Here is a 27,500-nt window from a genome sequence, read left to right as displayed (position 1 = left end):
CATGGACAGGAATTAGAATCAGCGACCTTTTGGATACTGGCCTAACGCTTTTAACCTCTAGGCTACCTGCGGTCTGGATAAGACATTCTGCTTATTGACTCACATGTAAATGTAAGGCAATCTGAATAAGAGTATTTCTCCTAGATGTTGTCCAGGCAGAGCGCTACAAAGGCCCCAAATCAACGTCCTGTGTCTGAGAGGTTTAGATAGGGGAAGGACAGTGTAAACACTGTAGGGGGGATGGAATGTTTCCAGACTCCATGCAACAAAGCCTTTGATAGTTGCTACTATTGGGGTCTAACCTGGCCTGGGTGGGTCTGACAATACTTGAGCCTCGTCAGGAACTATTAGTTCTGTGTGTCCTTTGTGCAGGTCAGAGGCAGGTGTGTCTGGGGAAAAGGGAGGGCAGCCGTCCACCGCTGCAGACGAGTGCCGCAGCTGCATATCCAGCCGCCCCCCCCAGACACCAGAGCAGTGAGTACCCCCTCTTCACACACACACACACACACACACACACACACACACACACACACACACACACACACACACACACACACACACACACCACACACACACACACACACACACACACACACACACACACACACACACACTGACACACACACACACACATTTTTATTTTAACTATTTTCTACAAGAGTGTGCAAAGCTGTCATCAAGGCAAAGGATGGCTACTTTGAAGAAAATATATTTTGATTTGTTTAACACTACATGATTCCATATGTGTTATTTCATCGTTTTGACATCTTCACTATTATTCTACAATGTAGAAAATAGTAAAAATAAAGAAAAACCCTTAAATGAGTAGGTGTGTCCAAACTTTTGACTGGTACTCTGCATGAATGTGCGCCCCCACAAAATGTATGTTTGATGAGAACTATTTACTGTCTGTCTGTCTGTCTGCCTGTCTCGCTCTCTCTGTCTCGCTCTCTCTGTCTCTGTCTCGATCTCTCTGTCTCGATCTCTCTGTCTCGCTCTCTCTGTCTCTGTCTCGATCTCTCTGTCTCGATCTCTCTGTCTCGCTCTCTCTGTCTCGCTCTCTCTGTCTCTGTCTCGCTCTCTCTGTCTCGCTCTCTCTGTCTCTGTCTCGCTCTCTCTGTCTCGCTTTCTCTGTCTCGCTTTCTCTGTCTCGCTTTCTCTGTTTCGCTCTCTCTGTCTCGCTCTCTCTGTCTCTGTCTCGCTCTCTCTGTCTCGCTCTCTCCGTCTCTGTCTCGCTCTCTCTGTCTCTGTCTCGCTCTCTCTGTCTCGCTTTCTCTCTCTCTCTCTCTCTCATCCCTGTTTCTCTCTCTCTGTCTCTCTCTCTCTCTGTCTCGCTCTCTCTGTCTCTCTCTCTCTCCATCCCTGTCTCTCTCTCTCCATCCCTGTCTCTCTCTCTCCATCCCTGTCTCTCTCTCCATCCCTGTCTCTCTCTCTCTCCATCCCTGTCTCTCTCTCTCCATCTCCCCAGTGATGAACAGATTCCGGGGGCTCTGCTGGGCAAGAAGGACTTCTGGAGGAAGATGTTCAAGTCACAGAGTGCTGCCAGCGACACCAGCAGCCTATCAGAGCAGGACACGTCGGAGTGCACCACCGCCCACTCGGGCACCACCACCGACCGACGAACCCGCTCACGCTCCCGACGCATCTCCCTGCGCAAGAAGCTCAAGCTGCCCATCGGTAGGTGGCAGTGCCCCCCACAGTACCACAGCGCCACCCTGTGTCCATCTATGGAAATTATGATCAATTCTAGTGATGTCATCCTCTAAGGGTCATGACAGGCCTGATGGAAGTTTTTTCCGGTAAACTTTCCAAATGTCAACAAAACAAAATACGCTAGACAGGGTGGGATCTTTATGTCGGTAAAATGAATTATGCGAGAAGTGTCGGTGGAAACGCTATTATGCGCAAATATTGATATATTTACCATAGTATTGAAGTAAACTTGGAGTCACACGATGACATGTGTGACATCGTCCCACTATGACTAGTCGGGAAAGCAAGCAGTTTATTAGGTTACACATTAAATAAGTTACGATGAACTTCACAGGGTGGTGAAAGTGCACGGGGATGAACCTCACACGGGGGTGAAAGTGCACGGGGATGAACCTCACACGGGGGTGAAAGTGCACGGGGATGAACCTCACACGGGGGTGAAAGTGCACGGGGATGAACTTCACAGGGGGTGAAAGTGCACGGGGATGAACCTCACACGGGGGTGAAAGTGCACGGGCGTGAACCTCACACGGGGGTGAAAGTGCACGGGGGTGAACCTCACACGGGGGTGAAAGTGCACGGGGGTGAACCTCACACGGGGGTGAAAGTGCACAGTGATGAGCTTGATGCTCCTTTCAATAAATATCGAGGATCTTATTTTGGTGACATGATGATCAATGCTTGACTGCCGTTTGACAATTAAAAATAATCTCGCTCTTGTGTTCATAATAACCTCATCATGTAGGCTATAAGTGCACGCGCCAATACAATAGTGGGCACATATAACGCAACATTCTTTGTGAGAAAACCATCAGTAAAGTTGAAAATGCGATGGAAACCCATTTCACTTAAATTTTTTATTCGGTACTCAGGAATGACGAAGCGAAAACAGGTTTTTAGAAATTTTTGCACATTTATTAAAAATAAAAAACTTAAATACCTTATTTACAAAAGTATTCAGTCCCTTTGCTCTGAGACTCGAAATTGAGCTCAGTTGAATCCTGTTTCCATTGATCATCCTTGAGATGAAGTCTCTGTGGTAAAGTCCACATGTGGTAATTACAATTGATTGGACATGATTTGGAAAGGCACACACCTGTCTATATAACGTGGTTGACAGTGCATGTCAGAGCAAAAACCAAGCCATGAGGTCGAAGGAATTGTCCGAAGAGCACCGAGACAGGATTGTGTCAAGGCACAGATCTGGGGGAGGGTACCAAAACATTTCTGCAGCATTGAAGGTCCCCAAGAACACAGTGGCCTCCATCATAATTAAATGGAAGAAGTTTGGAACCACCAAGGGCTCCAGAGTTCCTCTGTGGAGATGGGAGAACCTTCCAGAAGGACAACCATCTCTGCAGCACTCCACCAATCATGCCTTTATGGTAGAGTGGCCAGACGGAAGCCACTCCTCAGTAAAAGGCACATGACAGCCCGCTTAGAGTTTGCCAAAAGGCACCTAAAGGACTCTCAGAACATGAGAAACAAGATCCTCTGGTCTGATGAAAGCACGATTGAACTCTTTGGCCTGAATGCGAAGCGTCAAATCTGTCGCCAATTGGATAGAAACCTAACTACTGAAACCGATGTATGATTCATTGAAAATGCAACTTTGTCACTGGATCATTAATGTGTCATTCTCTGTGTTCACTAGAGTGTAGTGATGAACTCGTAGCATCTCTAACGTTGTGTTTCTAAGTATATGGTTTGCATGTAGGCAAATTTCATGTTTCTGTAGGCTAACACCATGTTTCTGTAGACTAACATGTTCTGTAGTCTAACACCATGTTTCTGTAGGCTAACGTCATGTTTCTGTAGTCTAACACCATGTTTCTGTAGGCTAACACCATGTTTCTGTAGGCTAACATCATGTTTCTGTAGTCTAACATCATGTTTCTGTAGGCTAACACCATGTTTCTGTAGTCTAACACCATGTTTCTGTAGTCTAACACCATGTTTCTGTAGGCTAACACCATGTTTCTGTAGTCTAACATCATGTTTCTGTAGGCTAACACCATGTTTCTGTAGGCTAACACCATGTTTCTGTAGTCTAACACCATGTTTCTGTAGGCTAACACCGTGTTTCTGTAGTCTAACATCATGTTTCTGTAGTCTAACATCATGTTTCTGTAGGCTAACACCATGTTTCTGTAGGCTAACATCATGTTTCTGTAGTCTAACGCCATGTTTCTGTAGGCTAACGTCATGTTTCTGTAGGCTAACATCATGTTTCTGTAGGCTAACATCATGTTTCTGTAGGCTAACACCATGTTTCTGTAGGCTAACGTCATGTTTCTGTAGGCTAACACCATGTTTCTGTAGGCTAACACCATGTTTCTGTAGGCTAACATCATGTTTCTGTAGTCTAACATCATGTTTCTGTAGGCTAACATCATGTTTCTGTAGGCTAACACCATGTTTCTGTAGGCTAACATCATGTTTCTGTAGTCTAACATCATGTTTCTGTAGTCTAACACCATGTTTCTGTAGTCTAACATCATGTTTCTGTAGGCTAACATCATGTTTCTGTAGTCTAACATCATGTTTCTGTAGTCTAACATCATGTTTCTGTAGTCTAACACCATGTTTCTGTAGGCTAACATCATGTTTCTGTAGGCTAACATCATGTTTCTGTAGGCTAACACCATGTTTCTGTAGGCTAACACCATGTTTCTGTAGGCTAACATCATGTTTCTGTAGGCTAACGTCATGTTTCTGTAGGCTAACATCATGTTTCTGTAGGCTAACACCATGTTTCTGTAGGCTAACACCATGTTTCTGTAGGCTAACACCATGTTTCTGTAGGCTAACATCACGTTTCTGTAGTCTAGCATCATGTTTCTGTAGGCTAACACCATGTTTCTGTAGGCTAACACCATGTTTCTGTAGGCTAACACCATGTTTCTGTAGACTAACACCGTGTTTCTGTAGTCTAACATCATGTTTCTGTAGTCTAACATCATGTTTCTGTAGTCTAACACCATGTTTCTGTAGGCTAACACCATGTTTCTGTAGGCTAACACCGTGTTTCTGTAGTCTAACATCACGTTTCTGTAGTCTAACATCATGTTTCTGTAGGCTAACACCATGTTTCTGTAGGCTAACACCATGTTTCTGTAGGCTAACGTCATGTTTCTGTAGGCTAACGTCATGTTTCTGTAGGCTAACACCATGTTTCTGTAGGCTAACACCATGTTTCTGTAGGCTAACATCATGTTTCTGTAGGCTAACATCATGTTTCTGTAGGCTAACATCATGTTTCTGTAGGCTAACACCATGTTTCTGTAGTCTAACACCATGTTTCTGTAGGCTAACACCATGTTTCTGTAGTCTAACATCATGTTTCTGTAGGCTAACATCATGTTTCTGTAGTCTAACATCATGTTTCTGTAGTCTAACATCATGTTTCTGTAGGCTAACATCATGTTTCTGTAGTCTAACATCATGTTTCTGTAGGCTAACGTCATGTTTCTGTAGGCTAACATCACGTTTCTGTAGGCTAACACCATGTTTCTGTAGGCTAACATCATGTTTCTGTAGTCTAACATCATGTTTCTGTAGGCTAACGTCATGTTTCTGTAGGCTAACATCATGTTTCTGTAGTCTAACATCATGTTTCTGTAGTCTAACGTCATGTTTCTGTAGGCTAACATCATGTTTCTGTAGTCTAACATCATGTTTCTGTAGGCTAACGTCATGTTTCTGTAGGCTAACATCATGTTTCTGTAGTCTAACATCATGTTTCTGTAGGCTAACATCATGTTTCTGTAGGCTAACATCATGTTTCTGTAGGCTAACACCATGTTTCTGTAGGCTAACACCATGTTTCTGTAGACTAACATCATGTTTCTGTAGGCTAACACCATGTTTCTGTAGGCTAACATCACGTTTCTGTAGGCTAACACCATGTTTCTGTAGGCTAACATCATGTTTCTGTAGGCTAACACCATGTTTCTGTAGGCTAACGTCATGTTTCTGTAGGCTAACACCATGTTTCTGTAGGCTAACATCATGTTTCTGTAGGCTAACATCATGTTTCTGTAGGCTAACACCATGTTTCTGTAGGCTAACGTCATGTTTCTGTAGGCTAACACCATGTTTCTGTAGTCTAACATCATGTTTCTGTAGTCTAACATCATGTTTCTGTATACTAACACCATGTTTCTGTAGGCTAACATCATGTTTCTGTAGGCTAACACCATGTTTCTGTAGGCTAACATCATGTTTCTGTAGGCTAACATCATGTTTCTGTAGGCTAACACCATGTTTCTGTAGGCTAACGTCATGTTTCTGTAGTCTAACACCATGTTTCTGTAGGCTAACATCACGTTTCTGTAGTCTAACATCATGTTTCTGTAGGCTAACATCATGTTTCTGTAGTCTAACATCATGTTTCTGTAGGCTAACACCATGTTTCTGTAGGCTAACGTCATGTTTCTGTAGTCTAACACCATGTTTCTGTAGGCTAACATCACGTTTCTGTAGGCTAACACCATGTTTCTGTAGGCTAACATCATGTTTCTGTAGACTAACATCATGTTTCTGTAGGCTAACATCATGTTTCTGTAGGCTAACACCATGTTTCTGTAGGCTAACGTCATGTTTCTGTAGGCTAACATCATGTTTCTGTAGTCTAACACCATGTTTCTGTAGGCTAACATCACGTTTCTGTAGTCTAACATCATGTTTCTGTAGGCTAACACCATGTTTCTGTAGGCTAACGTCATGTTTCTGTAGGCTAACATCATGTTTCTGTAGTCTAACACCATGTTTCTGTAGGCTAACATCACGTTTCTGTAGTCTAACATCATGTTTCTGTAGGCTAACATCATGTTTCTGTAGGCTAACACCATGTTTCTGTAGGCTAACACCATGTTTCTGTAGACTAACATCATGTTTCTGTAGGCTAACACCATGTTTCTGTAGGCTAACATCATGTTTCTGTAGGCTAACACCATGTTTCTGTAGGCTAACATCATGTTTCTGTAGGCTAACATCATGTTTCTGTAGGCTAACGTCATGTTTCTGTAGGCTAACATCATGTTTCTGTAGGCTAACACCATGTTTCTGTAGGCTAACACCATGTTTCTGTAGGCTAACACCATGTTTCTGTAGTCTAACATCATGTTTCTGTAGTCTAACGTCATGTTTCTGTAGTCTAACGTCATGTTTCTGTAGGCTAACACCATGTTTCTGTAGTCTAACATCATGTTTCTGTAGTCTAACGTCATGTTTCTGTAGGCTAACATCATGTTTCTGTAGTCTAACATCATGTTTCTGTAGGCTAACGTCATGTTTCTGTAGTCTAACACCATGTTTCTGTAGGCTAACATCACGTTTCTGTAGGCTAACATCATGTTTCTGTAGGCTAACGTCATGTTTCTGTAGTCTAACATCATGTTTCTGTAGTCTAACATCATGTTTCTGTAGTCTAACACCATGTTTCTGTAGGCTAACATCATGTTTCTGTAGGCTAACACCATGTTTCTGTAGGCTAACATCATGTTTCTGTAGTCTAACATCATGTTTCTGTAGGCTAACACCATGTTTCTGTAGGCTAACACCATGTTTCTGTAGGCTAACACCATGTTTCTGTAGGCTAACACCATGTTTCTGTAGTCTAACATCATGTTTCTGTAGTCTAACACCATGTTTCTGTAGGCTAACGTCATGTTTCTGTAGGCTAACACCATGTTTCTGTAGTCTAACATCATGTTTCTGTAGTCTAACGTCATGTTTCTGTAGGCTAACATCATGTTTCTGTATACTAACATCATGTTTCTGTAGGCTAACGTCATGTTTCTGTAGGCTAACATCATGTTTCTGTATACTAACATCATGTTTCTGTAGGCTAACACCATGTTTCTGTAGTCTAACATCATGTTTCTGTAGTCTAACATCATGTTTCTGTAGGCTAACACCATGTTTCTGTAGTCTAACACCATGTTTCTGTAGGCTAACACCATGTTTCTGTAGGCTAACATCATGTTTCTGTAGTCTAACATCATGTTTCTGTAGGCTAACGTCATGTTTCTGTAGTCTAACACCATGTTTCTGTAGGCTAACATCATGTTTCTGTAGGCTAACACCATGTTTCTGTAGGCTAACACCATGTCTTGTTGTACGGGTGATGAGTAGACAATTCACTTAATCTCTTTATGGTCTTCTTTTGTATTCCTTTTTGTCCCTAGCATGCCGTGGGACTGTTCACCTTCCAATTACCGTCTCTGTCTTACGTATGTGTGATTGTATGTGTGTGTGTGTATGTGTGTGTGTGTGTGTGTGTGTGTGTGTGTGCTTCACAGACCCTCTCTGTTTGTTTGTTGTGTACAACTGCTCTTATGTGCCTTGTTCTATGACCAAGTATTTTATGCTATTCTGTCTGCATTTGTGTGGATTATAACTTCTATTCCTGTGTATGCTCCTGTGTATGCTTCTGTGTGTGTGTGTGTGTGTGTGTGTGTGTGTGTGTGTGTGTGTGTGTGTGTGTGTGTGTGTGTGTGTGTGTGTGTGTGTGTGTGTGTGTGTGTGTGTGTGTGTGTGTGTGTGTGTGTGTGTGTATTCAGTATGTGTTCTGCCAGTATGTGTATGTCTCGATGTATAAGTGTGATGTTTACCCCTCTGCACTCCTCCCTCCCTCCATCCATCCCTCCATTCCTCTGACTGGGGTGGGGTGTGTTTGCAGGTAACTGGCTTAAGCGGTCATCTCTCTCTGGGCTGACCGACGGGGTCGAGGACTTGTTGGACATCAGCTCTGTGGACCGACTCTCCTTCATCCGCCAGAGCTCCAAGGTCAGGGGTCACTTGCTGACCACAAGGGGTCGTGTCTCTCAAAACTGTCTACTTCAGTGCTCTCCAACCCTGTTCCTGGAGAACTAGCATCCTGTAGGTTTTCGCTCCAACCCCAGTTGTAGCTAACCTGATTCATCTTATCAACCAGCTAATTATTAGAATCAGGTGTGCTAGATTAGGGTTGGAGAGAACCTACAGGACGGTAGCTCTCCGGGAACAGGGTTGGAGAGAACCTACAGGACGGTAGCTCTCCGGGAACAGGGTTGCAGAGCCCTGGTCTTACTGCCATGGGCTGATGTTTAACCTTTTCTCACGACTGAGCTGAGCACACCATGTCCTCTTGTATTGTTACCTGGGCATTTTGATCATTTCTAAGGGATAGACAACCAAATCTATTTAAATGACTAGTTAGATGGCAGCTTTGTGTTTCTTTTGTTTACAACTTGTTATTTCTGTTTATATATTTATTTATCTTTTTAATGCTACATATTTGTTGTTCTACTGCCGGTGGTGTGGACAGTCTTTTCTCTCTCCACCGCCCCTGCCTGCAGGTGAAGTTCACCAGCAACGTGAAGCTGTCAGAGGGCGGCGGGGGAGGAGGGGGCGTGGAGTACGGCCGGGACGAGGAGGAGAATTTCTTCAAGCGGCTCGGTAAATGGCGGTCTGGCAGGCGGAACCCATCCAAGCTTCACCACACAGAAGAGAAAGATGGTAGACCCCCGGGGTGTCCCCTATCACCCCCCGCCCGCTCGCCCCCTCACCCCGTCCGCCTCTCTGTGTGTATGTGCCTGACTGTCCTGTTCCGTCCGTAGTCTGTCCGTTGGCCTGTCCTGTGCGTCCAGTGCTCTGTACACTCTCTGCCGCCATCTTTCATGCTAGTGGTGTTTGTATGTATTTGCCGGCCACTGCCTGTGCAAGCCCCTGGCAGATTTAGGGGGAGACCCCTAGCCCTATACATGATGCCCTAGACTCATACATGATGCCCTAGACTCAAACATGATGCCCTAGACTCATACATGATTCCCTAGACTAAAACATGATGCCCTAGACTCATACATGATGCCCTAAACCAGGGGTGTCAAACTCATTTCGCATCGTGGGCCACATACGGCCTAGGGAGATGTCAAGTGGGCCGGACCATTAAAATTATACCATACTCTGCTATAAATAACCAAAATATCATGTCTTTCCTTTGTTTTGGTGTAAAGAAGCACAAGAACATTAGGAAAATATTGAAATTTAATGAACTATCCTTTTACAAAACATTTCATGAAACACCTCATATTTCCTTAGACAAATGTGCAATTTACTTTTATCATTCACAAATATGCATTGCAACTGATCCCACTGATTGTACAAAGGCACAAAACTTTAATTGGTACTGAAAAATATAGTAATGCACTTTAAGATTAAATGAGACTTTTAAAGAAAGGAATTTTTAAACCACTTACACATACGCATATAAAATCTAAATGTAATCCCTGCGTACACCTTACAAACTAAGGAGAGTGATTTTAAATGTGTAATGAAGAAAGTGTTCGCCTGTCCTGTAAATCTGTAAACTTCATACATGAAACATACATACACATACAATACATACTGAAAATTTATGGAGTTGTATGAACAGTAGAATTCCATCACACAACTTTTGTTTTGAAGCTGCTGACTAACATTAAAGTGCACATTTTTTAAATCACCACAGTAAGGATTCATCTTCACAGAGCTGTATTCTTTCAATGCAAACAGTATCTAAGGCAGCATTTTAAAGGTGTTAGTCTAGTCTGGACTTGTATTTGTTCCTGAAACTTGGCATCTTTTGGCCTGTACAAGTGCATCAACACCAGGTGTCATGTCCTGACTAGCTGTCACTTTCAGAATGTCATTTAAGTGCTTGTTTGTGAGCCTTGAACGCATTTTTGTTTTATTGATATTCATCACTGAGAAAATTTGTTCACAAAGGTAGGTTGCCCCAAACATGCACAAAATTTTAGCAGCCAGGGCTGTTAATTTGGGGTACCCTGGTAGTAGATACTGATAAAATCTGTCCAGACCTACAGAGGCAAATTTGCCGTTCAAATCTGCATCACACTGCAAATCAATTATCTCTAGCTGAATTTCGACCGGCAGATCAGAAGCTTTAACTGTGAAAGGTGAGCGAAAAACTGAAAATTCTGTCTCAAGTTCACCAAATACCTGAAAACGTTTCTCAAACTCCCGCAGTAGTCCTGCAATTTTGTCTTTGTACCGTTTCATGTCCGCATCAGGTCTGGTCACACACACATCTCTCAGACAGGGGAAATGAGCAGGGTTGCCATTTGCCAGTTGCATCTCCCACAAAGTCAGCTTCAACTTAAATGCATGTATGTTGTCAGAAAACTGTGTGACAACTTTTTTGCGGCCTTGCAACATTTTGTTCAGATTGTTCAAGTGTTCAGTAATATCAACCAAGAATGCAAGGTCCCGTAGCCATTCCTGAGATTGTAATTCCAACACCGGTTTTCCTTTTTTCTCCATGAACTGTCCGATTTCCTCTCGTAGATCAAAGAAATGCCTCAGCACAGCGCCTCGGCTTAACCATCTCACTTCAGTGTGGTATGGCAGGCTGTGGGTAATGTTGCTGTCGCTGAGAAGTTTGTCAAACTGACGATGGTTCAGACCTCTGGACCGGATGAAATTTACAGTGCGAACAACCACCTCCATGACGTGGTCCATTTTCAGCGACTTGCAACACAATGCCTCCTGGTGCAAAATACAGTGAAATGTCCAGAAACGATCTCCTCCATTAAGGGCTTGTACTTTGTCTTTGAACTTTGTCGCGACACCTGCTTTCTTTCCGACCATGGATGGCGCGCCGTCTGTAGCCAGGCTGACAGCGCGGGACCAGTCCACTCCAACTCTGTCCAATGCAGCAACGACAGAGCCGAAAATGTCCTCGGCTGTTGTGGTGTCCATCATTGGCACCAACTCAAGAAACTCTTCAGTAACAGTCAATGTCTCATCAACTCCTCGAATAAATATGGCCAGTTGGGCCACGTCTGTGATGTCAGTGCTCTCGTCAATTGCCACGGAAAATGCAATAAATGACTTGACTCTCTGTTTCAATTGACTGTCTAAATCTGCCGATAGTTCCGAAATCCTCTCTGCTATAGTATTCCTCGTCAGGCTAATATTGGCAAAAGCTTGTCGCTTCTCGGGACATACAAGTTCAGCCGCCTTCATCATGCATCGTTTAACAAAGTCACCGTCGGAATACGGCTTCGATGCTAATGCTATTTCGCTAGCAATTAGGTAGCTGGCTTTTACCGCTGCTTCACTGACTTCTCGGCTCTGGATGAAAGTTGACTGCTGTTTCCTCAGACCCGCCAGCAATTCGTTAATCTTATCTCTTCTCAGTTGTCCTTGCAAGCCGTCATATTTTTCGCTGTGATGAGTCTCGTAGTGGCGTCGAATATTATATTCCTTCAATACCGAAACTTGTTGCAAACACACCAAGCACGAAGGTTTTCCGTGCATCTCTGTAAATAAATAGGACGTGGTCCATTTTTCTTTGAAAATTCTACACTCCTTATCTACTTTTCTCCGTTTGGATAACGGCATTTTGGCTAATGAGGGTGTAGCGGAGAGGTAGAGACCAAGGTATTAACAACGTCGTAACAAGCAGCAGATGGCGCATTGATACCGTCTGCTGTTTTCAGTCTGTCTCAGTGATGCGGCTTGTCTTCTACTCTGATGGAAAGAGTGCGCCCCTTAGCGGATAATCCATGAATTGCAGCGAATTAAAAATATTAATTCCATGTCTTTTATGCATTTTTTCCACTTTCAAATTATCCTGCGGGCCTGATCGAACCTCCTTGGGGGCCGGTTCCGGCCCGCGGGCCGTATGTTTGACACCCCTGCCCTAAACTCATACATGATACCCTAGACTGATACTACATGATACCCTAGACTCATACATGATGCCCTAGACTGATACACGATACCCTATACTGATACATGATACCCTAGACTCATACATGATACCCTAGACTCATACATGATGCCCTAGACTGATACACAATACCCTACACTGATACATGATACCCTACACTGATACATGATACCCTAGACTCATACATGATGCCCTAGACTCATACATGATGCCCTAGACTCATACATGATGCCCTAGACTCATACATGATGCCCTAGACTCATACATGATAACATAGACTCATACATTATGCCCTAGACTCATACATGATGCCTTAGACTCATACATGATGCCCTAGGCTCATACATGATACCCTAGACTCATACATGATACCCTAGACTCATACATGATACCCTAGACTCATACATGATACCCTAGACTCATACATGATACCCTAGACTCATACATGATACCCTAGACTCATACCTGATAGCCTAGACTCATACATGATAGCCTAGACTCATACATGATACCCTAGACTCATACATGATACCCTAGACTCATACATGATGCCCTAGACTCATACATGATGCCCTAGACTCATACATGATGCCCTAGACTCATACATGATAACCTAGACTCATACATGATAGCCTAGACTCATACATGATACCCTAGACTCATACCTGATAGCCTAGACTCATACATGATAGCCTAGACTCATACATGATACCCTAGACTCATACATGATACCCTAGACTCATACATGATGCACTAGACTCATACATGATAACCTAGACTCATACATGATGCCCTAGACTCATACATGATAACCTAGACTCATACATGATACCCTAATGTGGGGACATCTCCAGAAGTTATAGTAACCATCAGCTTTTTAAGCAAATTACCATCTTTTAGCTCACTGGACAGTCCCTTGTCACCTCTGCCCAGTGCCCACACCGACAGGCCCTTATTATACCCCATTGGGGGGGGGGGTTTGTCCCCGGGGTCTGTTCCATCCCTGTTTAATGGCAGCCATGTTGAACTCTTCTCCTGGCCAGAGGAAGCTCCATGGTCCTTCTGCTAGCACGGCACAATCTAGCCATATACAGACACCTCCATGTCCTCTAATGTCCCCATGGATATGAGAGACAGGTAAAGGGACCAGGAGAAGGAGGGAGAGAGGGACAAGACAGGTAGAGTAACCGGGAAAAGGAGGGAGAGAGGGACAAGACAGGTAGAGGGACAGAGAGAAGGAGGGAGAGAGGGACAAGACAGGTAGAGGGACCGGGAGAAGGAGGGAGAGAGGGACAAGACAGGTAGAGGGACAGAGAGAAGGAGGGAGAGAGGGACAAGACAGGTAGAGGGACCGGGAGAAGGAGGGAGAGAGGGACAAGACAGGTAGAGGGAGAAGGAGGGAGAGAGGGACAAGACTGGGAAGAGGAGAGGGGGATAGACGAGGGGTAGAGAGTGGGACTTTAAACACAACATGTGGGGCACATGGTGCTGTAACTGTCTTGTCTTCGTTGAACCACTTATCCCATTATGGATAGAAACCCACAAAATCAAGAAATATTACCATGAAGAGTTACAACAAAGTCATCATATTTGTTGAATGTTGCACATTTCCTAGCTTAATGACCGTGTGTCCATCTTTCTCTCCAGCTTCATTTGTTAAGTGGCTCGATGGTGCTTTTCATTCAATGGATTCAGACATGACCTAATCATGCTATGTTCTATGGGCAGTCTGTTCTCTCGTTCTTTTGTGTGATCATGTTGCTATATGGGTGTGTCATTCATGCCAGCACTCGCAAAGATAATGCCCAGAGCCCTGAGTTTTTCCTGGTTAGATCAGATGGTCAGAAAAACCTCCAGGCTCTAGTTATGCTGTAGAATAGAGGTCCAGGCCCCAGATGGCCCTAGTCTGCCCTACTCACCTCTTTTTTTCTGTTACTGCTGTTTCTCTCTCTGTCTCTCTGTTCTCCTCCATCACTTCCTCCCTCCCCCTTCCTCTTGCTCTCTCTCTTCTCCTCCTATCCCTCCCCTCCTCCTTCCCCTTTTCCTCCGCTCTCTCTCTATCTATTGCTGTTCTCCCCCTATCCCTCCCTCCCCTCTCCCTCTCCCCTCCTCTCTTTCTCTCCTCTACCCTTCCCCATCCTTCCCATACCTCATCTCCCCTCCCCCTCTCTCTCTCCCGCTCCCTTCCTCCTCCACCAGGGCCCCAGGGGTTCCAGGAGCGCCTGGCAGCCAGCCAGGAGGCCATGAAGAACAAGAACGTGGTGAACCTGGCCGCCATCCGCCAGGGCATGAAACGCTTCCAGTTCCTGTTGAACTGCTGTGAGCCAGGCACCATCCCTGACGCATCCATCCTGGCCGCTGCGCTCGACCTGGTCAGTTACACTGTAGTCTCAGGCTGGAGTTAAATCAAACCGGTCATGTTACACATTGTCTTTGTTTAATTCAGTGTTTTTCAATCCTGTCCTCTGGATTCCCCAGCCTTTCCACATATTTCATCTGTTCCAATACTAGCACATCTTATTCAATGAATCAATGATCAATCAACTGCTGTATACTCCTGTGAGGGGAGTCTACCAGGTAGTAATACACATTTTTTACTAGACTCGACCGTTCTGGAATGTTATTTGACAGAGGGAAATATTTGTAAATATTGCAACATGGGATTGATTGAAATAAGATTTCAGGGATCTGACAGGACATTATTGTACTTCCTGGTGTCCGACAGGAAGCTCCAGTGGTTGCCAGAGCCTCCCTGTTCCTGGAGTGCGCCCGCTTTGTTCATCGTTGTAACCGTGGCAACTGGCCCGAGTGGATGAAGGGTCACCACGTGAACATCACCAAGCGGGGTCTGTCTCGGGGACGCTCGCCCGTGGTGGGAAACAAGAGGAACCAGAAGCTCCAGTGGAATGCAGCCAAGCACTTCTGTCAATGGGGAGATGTGAGTGACTTTCTGATGGGATGACCAACTATCAAATGATTCTACTGACCGAGATTGTGTATGAAGATAGGCGCTAATAGTGTGTGTGTGTGTGTGTGTGTGTGTGTGTGTGTGTGTGTGTGTGTGTGTGTGTGTGTGTGTGTGTGTGTGTGTGTGTGTGTGTGTGTGTGTGTGTGTGTGTGTGTGTGTGTGTGTGTGCGTGCGTGCGTGCGTGTGTGTCTGGCCTTCCTCTCCCAGGCCATTGGTACGCGTCTCAGTGAGCTGTGCCACTCAGACAGCGAGAGTCCTGCCAACATCCTGGGTTTCATCTACGACGAGGAGACCAAGCGAAGATTGAGAAAAGAGGACGAGGAGGAGGACTACTTAGACGACAGTAAGCCATAGAAAAGGAAAAGTCATTTTAAAGGGAAATATGGTTCACAGAAGAATCGTGTTAATTTGTATTTTGAGTGAACTATCCCTTTAAAATTAGCATAATAAGCAAATCCATTCAATCCACCACATCCGCCGATGTCGCACTTCCACATCTGCCGTAAAAGGTGACAGAGCTAGAGTGTTGTTTGTCACACCATGAGGCATCCCGAAAATTGGTCTTCTCGCAAAATCGTCTATAGCGTCTGAACGGTTTGGAAAGACAAGACTCACAAACAAGATGGTGTTCTCAGTTTTGCTCTATGACCCCCACAAGCTTCTTTGGACTCGTCTGAAGTCGGTATAGCCGATCTGTCAACTTCTGTCTGTAACGTCCGAACAGTTTGGTCTACACACTATGACCCCTCTGTGGAAATAATACGTACATGGCTGTTGTTTTGCTCTAGGACGCCACTGCCCTCACAAGACTTGTCTGAGGGTCCCCTGGTACCAGTTGAAAATATGAATGGAGGTATACTGTATGTGGAGACTGTTTAGTGCCAAAACAATGTTCAGATATAGGACAGACACTTCAGAACCAGCTTCCTTTTGATTTTTTGGGGGGACTATCTGTTGTTCCATGTAGTGAATATGTTATTCAATGCATTTGTATGGGCTAATAGCAGTAAGGCCAAGTAAAAACGTTCATCAAATAATTGTTTTATATATTTTTTTATACTTCAAGAGGTCTTAGATCCTTGGTATGACCTTCTAAAAACAATTCCATATAGCTTAGTAGAACCCCCCCCCCCCTCTTCGACTCTTATAGGTTAAGCCAAATTTTGACCTAAAATATCCGTCCCCAGATACAGTCAACCCAACAAAATGCGGCTGTCCTTTCGCTCTCAAGATGGCCGCCTGCCAGTTACTGCTGGAGATCACCACGTTCCTCAGAGAGACATTCCCCTGCCTCCCCCGGCCACGCACAGAGCCCCAAGTGGTCAGTAGGAGAACTTCACTTACTTGACACTTACTACTCTAATGCAATCATATCCCTATAAATCAATTGGTGTGTGTGTGTGTGTGTGTGTGTGTGTGTGTGTGTGTGTGTGTGTGTGTGTGTGTGTGTGTGTGTGTGTGTGTGTGTGTGTGTGTGTGTCTGTCCGTGTGTGTCTGTCTACGTTGTGTGTGTTTGTAGGATTTGGAGAGCTGTCGATTGAGGCTGGACCCTGAGCTGAGTCACCACCGTTATGAGAGGAAGATCAGCTTTGCCGGTATCCTAGACGACGAGGACGGCCACGACTCTCTGAACAGCAGCAGCCACACACTCAAGTCTGACACGGCCTGCGACGACAAGAAGGCCCAGGAGCCTCTGGGTAATTGAGTTCTGCTAAATTGGCCGTGTCATAAGGGTCCCTGTCAGATGAAAATCTCTAAAACAGAAACTTTTCAGGAAACTGATAAAAACGGCCATATTTTCTCATTAAGAAACATTTAATTATAAAACTTCAAAAGCTATAAAGAATACATGTTTTTGGTTATAGTAAAAAAACATGTTGGCTGTGGGGTATTTTTGGGAGGGAAACAGCTAACTTCCTGCAAAAAAAAAATGTTTTATAATGCTATTCTACATATTTTGTCATGAGGTTATGAGAAATAGTTTCTATCTGTTAGCAAATTTCCTGCAAATCTGCACATTTTGTTATCATATGCTATCTAGGGGGCCCACAACTTCCCCCAAACATGGGTTGTGTGCCCCATGGAGGATGGTGGCCCCAGGGCACATGCCCTACGTGTCCGTTTGGTAATCCGGCCCTGTATGTGTGTGTGCCTTGTATAAAGTGTTACCAAGATGTTTTAAACCCAGTGTATGGGAAGTATGGGACTTCATAAACCCAGTGTATGGGAAGTATGGGACTTCATAAACCCAGTGTATGGGAAGTATGGGACTTCATAAACCCAGTGTATGGGAAGTATGGGACTTCATAAACCCAGTGTATGGGAAGTATGGGACTTCATAAACCCAGTGTATGGGAAGTATGGGACTTCATAAACCCAGTGAGATTGCGGACTAAACTTTTGAATTCTGCCCGTCCAGCTCCCATCAGGAAGAGTCGTGCCGGGGGCTCTCGCCTGCTGCAGATCAAGGGGGCCAGGAGTTTCAGGGTGAAGAAGGGGGGCTCTCTGTCCTCCATCCGCCGGGCCGGCAGCCTGAAGAGCACCAAGATGTCCCGCCAAGACTCAGAGTCAGAGAACGAGGAGGGACTGCTGTCCCAGAGCAGGGACACTGTCACTGATATAGGTAACAACACAGTAACCACTAATCTCAGATTCCCAACCCCATATCCTAACCTTGACCATTAGGTGGGTGAATAAGATCTGATCTGGTGACAACTTCTATTGCCACCCATACATAGATCTAAACTAATAAATCATCTGATCTATTCTAATCACAGATGTAGGCCCCCTAAACCCGATATAGTGCACTACTTTTAGCCAGGGCCCTATGGAGCCCTATTTGCCTAATACTCAGTCATAGTAGTCACCTGTCATTCAACAACTCTGTATCAAAATGTGATGTATAGCATTCATTGTCATCTGTCCCCTTTGGGTAGTTAATTCAATTACGAACTATGTTTGTTCGATGGGAGATGCAAAATATCGGATTTCCACGAGGAGAGTCAATGAAGTAAACTTACTCATTATTGTTGTGTGTTGTGACATCACAGGAAGTCCATGGAGCACCAGTGAACCCAGTATTGAGCCAGAGGGTTCAGGAGGCACCGGCGGAGGAGAGGACAACTACCACCGTAACATGTCCTGGCTGCATGTAGGTGCTGTGTGTGTGTGGCTGCATGTAGGTGCTGTGTGTGTGTGTATGCCTACTTTTACATGCGTACCTACATGCGTGCATTCAACTTAGTATACTTGTTTGTGACCTGTACAGCGCATTCACCTGACCACACATGCTATAAAGCTAGCACATTGCCCTCATCAACCCAATTCACCTGACCACACATGCTATAAAGCTAGCACATTGCCCTCATCAAGCCCATTCACCTGACCACACATGCTATAAAGCTAGCACATTGCCCTCATCAAGTCCATTCACCTGACCACACATGCTATCAAGCTAGCACATTGCCCTCATCAAGCCCATTCATCCTGTATAACTGTTGCTCCCTCTGTGGTCTTCCTTTGTAGATCATGATTCTGCTGTGCAACCAGCAGAGTTTCATCTGTACCCACGTGGAGTTCTGCCACCCACGCTGCTACCAGCACCACAGCCGCTCCTGTGCCCGCCTGGTGCGTGCCATCAAGCTGCTCTACGGGGAGACAGTGGACAGCCTGAGAGAAGACAGTGCAGGGAACATCAGTAGCCGGTCCAAGAAAAACAAGGAGGTGGGTGCAGAGAGGAGTGGACTGAAATGTATTGAAGTGATGTGATATGGAGTGGTGTGGACTGAAATGTATTGAAGTGATGTGATGTGGTGTGAATTTAAATGTATTGAAGTGATGTGATATGGAGTGGTGTGAATGTAAATGTATTGAAGTGATGTGATATGGTGTGGTGTGAATTTAAATGTATTGAAGTGATGTGATATGGAGTGGTGTGAATTTAAATGTATTGAAGTGATGTGATATGGAGTGGTGTGAATGTAAATGTATTGAAGTGATGTGATATGGAGTGGTGTGGATTTAAATGTATTGAAGTGATGTGATATGGAGTGGTGTGAATTTAAATGTATTGAAGTGATGTGATATGGAGTGGTGTGAATTTAAATGTATTGAAGTGATGTGATATGGAGTGGTGTGAATTGAAATGTATTGAAATGATGTGATATGGAGTGGTGTGAATTTAAATGTATTGAAGTGATGTGATATGGAGTGGTGTGAATTTAAATGTATTGAAGTGATGTGATATGGAGTGGTGTGAATTTAAATGTATTGAAGTGATGTGATATGGAGTGGTGTGAATTTAAATGTATTGAAGTGATGTGATATGGAGTGGTGTGAATTTAAATGTATTGAAGTGATGTGATATGGAGTGGTGTGAATTTAAATGTATTGAAGTGATGTGATATGGAGTGGTGTGAATTGAAATGTATTGAAGTGAGGTGATGTGGAGTGAATTGGAATGTTTATTTTTTATTTAACCTATATCTAACTAGGCACGTCAGTTAAGAACACATTCTTATTTACAATGACGGCCTACCAGAAGGCAAAAGGCATCCTGTGGGGGCGGGGGCCTGGGATTAAAAGTAAAAATAAAATATAGGTCAAAACACACATCACGATAAGAGAGACACCACAACACTACATAGAGAGACCTACAAGATAACAACATAGCATGGCAGCAACACATGACAACACAGCATGGTAGCAACACAACATGACAAGACAACAACATGGTAGCAACACAACATGGCAGCAGCACATGTATTGAAGTGATGTGATGTGGAGTGGTTTGATGATACTGTAACTGAAGTGACTTGTATTTTCCAATGTCTTCCTCTCTTTGTGTCTCCAGTGGTCAGACAAGTCATGTCTGAGGACCCCGTCTATGAAGAGACGCCCCAAAGACTCCAACACCGAGGGCAAGAAGGACACGGGCATGCTCAAGTACATCCGCAACCAGGTGCCCACCTACAGCCCTCATGCCAACACATGCCCTGATAGCCATAGTATGTGCCAGAGCGTCTGTCCGTCCGTCCGTCTGTCTGTTTGGTAGTCTGTCTATCCGTCCGTCAGCCTGTGTGTTTCTCTCTCCGTCAGCCTGTCTGTCTGTCTGTCCGTCTGTCTGAAGCAGCGTGTCAACAGATGCCACTGTGCCACATGCTTGTTTATCTAGAGCAAGATGCCAACCACATGCCAAGATGTCCTCACCCCACGCCCACACGCTTCTGCCCACTCAAACACATAATCTCTAATTCTACTACTGAAGTATCATGCTAACTCGCTACGGCCCTCTCAGCTAACTCAAATGTATTGTAGCACCATGCAATACCATACTAATACAAGCTGTAGGCCTACAGCAGCAATGGTATGTCCACTAGCATGCTAATGCTAACCCCGGCTGTCTGTGGTCTATGGCCTTTCCCTTCAGGTGATGAGCCTGTCTCTGGCCCCTCTGTCCCTAGCATGCTATACGCCCATACTAGCAATGCTATCAGATCTCCACTAGCATGCTAATGCTAACCCTTGCTTGCTGTGACCTCTCCTCTCAGGTGATGAGCCTGTCGCCGGCTCCTCTGTCACTGCTGATCAAGGCGGCGCCCATCCTGACAGAGGACATGTACGCGGACGTCCAGCCTGCAGCCTGGGAGCTCCTGCTGAGTGTGGACGAGCATATGGCTGCCGCTGCAGGTGACTACAGAGAACTGTGGGTGACTGTCATGGATAGCAGGGTTTCTGTTTTAAAAATGTATCTTTAATGTCAGTAAACTAGAGTTATTCCAAGCCTATTCTGGTGAGATATTCTGGGCTCCACTCCAAACTCTGAATCTGTACTCACTGCTTTGCCTCCAGTCTAAAGATAAATGGAAGAGTTTAAAATGTAGTATATTGCTTTTGTCACCACATCTTTCTGTCTCTCTCTCTCTTTTTCTCTCTCTTTTTCTCTCTCTTTCTCTCTCTCTCTCTCTCTCTCTCTCTCTCTCTCTTTTTCTTTTTCTCTCTCTCTCTCTCTCTCTCTCTCTCTCTCTCTCTCTTTCTCTCTCTATCTCTCTCTCTTTTTCCTTCTCACTCTCTCTCTCGCTTACTCACTCTGTATATCTCTGTCCATCCCCACTTTCTCTCTCCCCCCGCCTCACTTTACCTCTCTCTCTCTAACCCCCGTCCTCTCACCACTCCCCAGCTGCCATGTTCTTGCTGTGTGCGGTGAAGGTGCCCGACGCGGTGACAGAGATGATGATGGCTGAGTTCCAGCACGCTGAGGCGAGCCAGCGCATCAACTCGGTGTTCAAGTTCTACACGCTGTGGCGCTTCCGCTACCAGGTGTGGCCGCGCATGGAGGAGGGTGCCCAGCAGATCTTCAAGGTGCAGTAGAACCACAGCCTCTAATACAACAACTGTTAGTCAAAATGAGGAGTTGACAACGGGTGTCCCCCAAGGTTCTATTCTGAGTCCTGTTGCTTTTCATTATTTACATAAATGATCTTGCCTCTATAGTGTAGGCCTCTTGCTAAGTTTCTTGATTTGTTGAATTATTTGCTCATTAACTAATCATCTATATAATTCTCTATCTTTTAGATCCCTCCGCCCAGCATCAACTTCACCCTTCCCTCACCTATCCTGGGCATGCCCTGTGTGCCCATGTTTGACCCGCCCTGGGTACCCTCCAACACTGGCAGCGTCCAAGACCCAATCAACGAGGACAACTCTGTAAGTCCCGCCGCTGCTGCCTGGATTACTGTCCAATCAGCAGATACTTATAGAATTTACAATGAGCCTAGTGGTTGACCAATTTTTACTATAATCCAAAGTACACATTTTTTCTGACGTTTTAAGTCTGTTGTGGTGTACAGTATTGGTGCATGTATATTGAATTACATGGACATAACACTACTAATTGAATTGGGATGTGGAGTTGCATCTTTTTTATTGACCTTACTAATGCTACAACTGACCCATTATGTTACAACTGTTATGGTAACACTTGGTACTGTTATCCCAGTGTATTTATTCCTTGTGTTCGCTATGGCACCAGGAAGTAAGCTTTAGAGGACTGATAAACAGTACAATATTATGCTACTAAATTGATAGTCGGCCATGACACTTTTTGGCTTAATTTCTTTGTGTTGCTATGCTTCTTTTTTTTGTCTAGCATGAAAACCAAAAAACGATGTATTCAGATCACTTGTCATTCAATACTAGATCAGCTCTAGACTGGTCATTGTACTGTCTGAGTACAATAGTCCTGTCTGTTATTTATCAATCTATCAATTGTCTTTGTTTTTAGTTCCCCACATTTATTCAATCAATCTATTCCATAGTAAGTTGTAATTTATGTACGGATGCTTGTTTGGGTGCATCATGGGAAACTGAGTTCATCTTTTGATGACTGAATGAGACAAAATTCAAAGAGATGTCTGTCCATTTCCAGCGGGCAAAAGTTTGGCAGATGGGGTCTTAATAATGTCATGTTCTCGTTGTAAACTGGTTTTGTGGTTGAGAAGACATCATATAACCAGATTACAACCAACTGGTCTCTGTTACAAGCAGGTAAACACGTATTTTTCATGACGAAATGAATGCGTCATTGGAAAGACGTTAGATTTTGATTGTTATCTGGTCAGATAAGTTTAACACAATGTCCATTATACAACCAGTATACAACCGGACCATGCATGACGCCATTAAAAGACGTCATAACGACGTCATTGCAACCAGTTTTGCCTGCTGGGTTGTCTGACTCTCCCCAAACATTAAGAGCTAGGGGGAGGTGCTCTACTAGGGGGAGGTGCTCTACTAGGGGGAGGTGCTCTACTAGGGGAAGGTGCTATACTAGGGGGAGGTGCTATACTAGGGGGAGGTGCTATACTAGGGGGAGGTGCTATACTAGGGGGAGGTGCTATACTAGGGGGCCTCGTACGGGCCATTCTGGATACATGCATCTTATACAAGCCACTCCACGTTTTCTGTATGTAATGCTCGGGCTTCTTTTGGGAAAGCTGCATGTATTGGTCATTTTGCATGTATATACTATGCATGGCCAATGACGGCCATTTTGTAATTGTTCAAACGTCAACATTTTCACGTCACTCGTCACAAACATCCACTGTGATATCTCTGTCGGTGCCGGTTAGAATGCTTAAATGAGCTTTTGCACTGGATATACTCTCCTGATGGATTTGCATATAGTAAGTTTTACCTACAACTATTTACAATGGTAAATTCTTGATACCTGTGCATGGTGTAGCTGATCTAGGGTTGCTTTTTCCTCATGATTCCAGAAATGTACAATTTGGGAAAGTTACAACCCTAATCTACAACCATAATAAACCCTATTAATGTTTCCAGTCTTATCAGGAGAATATAACGGCATGTGTCATCCATATATAACTGTCGGGAAGAGACAGATAGTTTACATTACCAAATGTTCACCAGATGCCAGTATTGTAATTGTACTATATACAGGACCCCCCTGAGAATGAGCCTATCCCACAGTCCACTTCCCTGAGCCTCTGTGTGTCTCTGTTTGTCCTTTCTCTCCCACACCTCATACACACGGCCAACACACACACACACACATCCTCCCCCACGTCCACCCTCCACACATACCCATACCCCTTTCCACATAAATACACACACACCACCTCTACAGAAATCTTTCTCTGCGCGGGCCGTGTCGCGCTCCCACCAGCGTGCTGAGCACATCCTGAAGAACCTGCAGCAGGAGGAGGAGAAGCGGCGTCTTGGGCGCGAGGCCAGCATCATCACAGCCATCCCCGTGGCCCAGGAGGCCTGCTACGAACCCACCTGCAGCCCCCCGCCCGAGCAGGAGGAGGAAGGTGGGTGGGACAACCATGGAGTGCTGGAGGCATCTCTCTTTTTTCATTTTCTAAATATTTGTTATTGATTTGAGGTGTTAATTAAAGTGATACAGCTCCTGTCCCATTCAGGAAACCACAGATTCTGACGTAGTTTGGAGAAGTACTAACTTAACTGAACATCTAACAATAAACCTAGAACCTATGTATTTAGGTTTTCTGCTCTTAAAAAATAACAAAAACAACAAGCTTAAACTGTTACCCACACCCCAGATAACAGCCCTGTTACCCACACCCCAGATAACAGCCCTGTTGCCCACACCCCAGATAACAGCCCTGTTGCTCACACCCCAGATAACAGCCCTGTTGCCCACACCCCAGATAACAGCCCTGTTGCTCACACCCCAGATAACAGCCCATGGAGTCCACACCCCAGATAACAGCCCATGGAGTCCACACCCCAGATAACAGCCCTGTTGCCCACACCCCAGATAACAGCCCATGGAGTCCACACCCCAGATAACAGCCCTGTTGCCCACACCCCAGATAACAGCCCATGGAGTCCACACCCCAGATAACGGCCCTGTTGCCCACACCCCAGATAACAGCCCTGTTGCCCACACCCCAGATAACAGCCCTGTTGCCCACACCCCAGATAACAGCCCTGTTGCCCACACCCCAGATAACAGCCCTGTTGCCCACACCCCAGATAACAGCCCTGTAGTCCACACCCCAGATAACAGCCCTGTTGCCCACACCCCAGATAACAGCCCTGTTGCTCACACCCCAGATAACAGCCCTGTTGCCCACACCCCAGATAACAGCCCTGTAGTCCACACCCCAGATAACAGCCCTGTTGCTCACACCCCAGATAACAGCCCTGTTGCCCACACCCCAGATAACAGCCCTGTTGCCCACACCCCAGATAACAGCCCTGTTGCCCACACCCCAGATAACAGCCCTGTTGCCCACACCCCAGATAACAGCCCTGTTGCCCACAACCCAGATAACAGCCCTGTTACCCACACCCCAGATAACAGCCCTGTTGCCCACACCCCAGATAACAGCCCTGTTGCTCACACCCCAGATAACAGCCCATGGAGTCCACACCCCAGATAACAGCCCTGTTGCCCACACCCCAGATAACAGCCCTGTTGCCCACACCCCAGATAACAGTCCTGTTGCCCACACCCCAGATAACAGCCCTGATGCCCACACCCCAGATAACAGCCCTGTTGCCCACACCCCAGATAACAGCCCTGATGCCCACACCCCAGATAACAGCCCTGTTGCCCACACCCCAGATAACAGCCCTGTTGCCCACACCCCAGATAACAGCCCTGTTGCCCACACCCCAGATAACAGCCCTGTTGCCCACACCCCAGATAACAGCCCTGTTGCTCACACCCCAGATAACAGCCCATGGAGTCCACAACTACAGGTCTTAGTTGTAATACACCTTGAATAATGCAGTCAGCCAGCCAGCCAGCCACGGGTAGTTTCATGTTGTGACTGACTCTGAACCCTCCCCGCCAGCAGAAGAAGAGGTCAACCTGGCGTCTCGCCGCATGTCCGTCACTCCGTCCTGCACCTCCAGTAACTCTCACAGGAACTACTCTTTCCGCCGCGGCTCCGTGTGGTCAGTCCGCTCTGTGGTCAGCGCCGAGGGTAAGCCTGTGTTACCGTGGCAACCACACACATGCCCACTCACTTGTAGGCGTCATGTTCCAGTATCCATATTAGGATCCCACATAGAGTGCATGGCTAGTACATTGCTTCATTCTAAGTGGCATGCTAGTATAGATGTCAGAATGGTATTTGAATGCTGGTCAGATTCAAGTCACATGGCGAGGAATAATATCTGATAAAAGCACGATGATAAAATCATTCCTTTACACAGAGTTTGTACATATGGTAACCTTTAACTTCCCAACTACAGTAGAACACCTTCCTAACTACAGGAGAACACCTTCCTAACTACAGTAGAACACCTTCCTAACTACAGTAGAACACCTTCCTAACTACAGTAGAACACCTTCCTAACTACAGTAGAACACCTTCCTAACTACAGTAGAACACCTTCCTAACTACAGTAGAACACCTTCCTAACTACAATAGAACACCTTCCTAACTACAGCAGAACACCTTCCTAACTACAGTAGAACACCTTCCTAACTACAGTAGAACACCTTCCTGACTACAGTAGAACACCTTGCTAACTACAATAGAACACCTTCCTAACTACAGCAGAACACCTTCCTAACTACAGTAGAACACCTTCCTAACTACAGTAGAACACCTTCCTGACTACAGTAGAACACCTTGCTAACTACAGTAGAACACCTTCCTAACTACAGTAGAACACCTTCCTAACTACAGCAGAACACCTTCCTAACTACAGTAGAACACCTTCCTAACTACAGCAGAACACCTTCCTAACTACAGGAGAACACCTTCCTAACTACAGTAGAACACCTTCCTAACTACAGTAGAACACCTTCCTAACTACAGTAGAACACCTTCCTAAATACAATAGAACACCTTCCTAACTACAGCAGAACACCTCCCTAACTACAGTAGAACACCTTCCTAACTACAGTAGAACACCTTCATAACTACAGTAGAACACCTTCCTAACTACAGTAGAACACCTTCCTAACTACAGTAGAACACCTTCCTAACTACAGCAGAACACCTTCCTAACTACAGTAGAACACCTTCCTAACTACAGTAGAACACCTTCCTAACTACAGCAGAACACCTTCCTAACTACAGTAGAACACCTTCCTGACTACAGTAGAACACCTTGCTAACTACAGTAGAACACCTTCCTAACTACAGTAGAACACCTTCCTAACTACAGCAGAACACCTTCCTAACTACAGTAGAACACCTTCCTAACTACAGCAGAACACCTTCCTAACTACAGTAGAACACCTTCATAACTACAGTAGAACACCTTCCTAACTACAGTAGAACACCTTCCTAACTACAGTAGAACACCTTCCTAACTACAGTAGAACACCTTCCTAACTACAGTAGAATAAGGTGGTAGTGACTCATGGGTTGTTCTTGTCTACTAGAGGAGGAGAACACTACGGAGCACACACCCACTCATCACATGCTGCAGCCCCCCCAGGCCGTCTTCCCAGCATGCATCTGTGCTGCCGTCTTACCCATAGTGCACCTGATGGAGGACGGGGAGGTGCGAGAGGACGGTGTGGCAGGTGGGTGGCGTCGCTCAACACAAACTGTCATGTACTGTACTAGACAGACAGAGAGAGGG

General features: G+C 45.2%; 2 protein-coding genes across 2 annotated transcripts in view; one reads left to right on the top strand and one right to left on the bottom strand.

Annotated features, from left to right (window-relative positions):
* Window positions 1–15,245, top strand: part of LOC129846008 (protein unc-80 homolog) — a 16,204-nt gene extending 959 nt beyond the window's left edge. The window contains exons 2-6 of the mRNA XM_055914004.1: window positions 373–474; window positions 1,469–1,677; window positions 8,399–8,505; window positions 9,057–9,216; window positions 14,633–15,245. Coding sequence (XP_055769979.1) covers window positions 1,521–1,677; window positions 8,399–8,505; window positions 9,057–9,216; window positions 14,633–14,838 — 630 coding nt within the window. The 5' untranslated portion in view covers window positions 373–474; window positions 1,469–1,520 and the 3' untranslated portion in view covers window positions 14,839–15,245. The remainder of the gene's footprint in view (window positions 1–372; window positions 475–1,468; window positions 1,678–8,398; window positions 8,506–9,056; window positions 9,217–14,632) is intronic.
* LOC129846006 (protein unc-80 homolog) overlaps window positions 1–27,500 on the bottom strand; it is a gene marked incomplete at both ends in the record, with an annotated part of 98,293 nt that overhangs the window by 40,424 nt on the left and 30,369 nt on the right.

Source organism: Salvelinus fontinalis, unplaced genomic scaffold (assembly GCF_029448725.1).
Source record: "Salvelinus fontinalis isolate EN_2023a unplaced genomic scaffold, ASM2944872v1 scaffold_0427, whole genome shotgun sequence".
NCBI lineage: Eukaryota > Metazoa > Chordata > Actinopteri > Salmoniformes > Salmonidae > Salvelinus > Salvelinus fontinalis.
The sequence above is the reverse complement of the archived record's forward strand: the minus strand, read 5'-3'. Positions and strand labels throughout refer to the sequence as shown.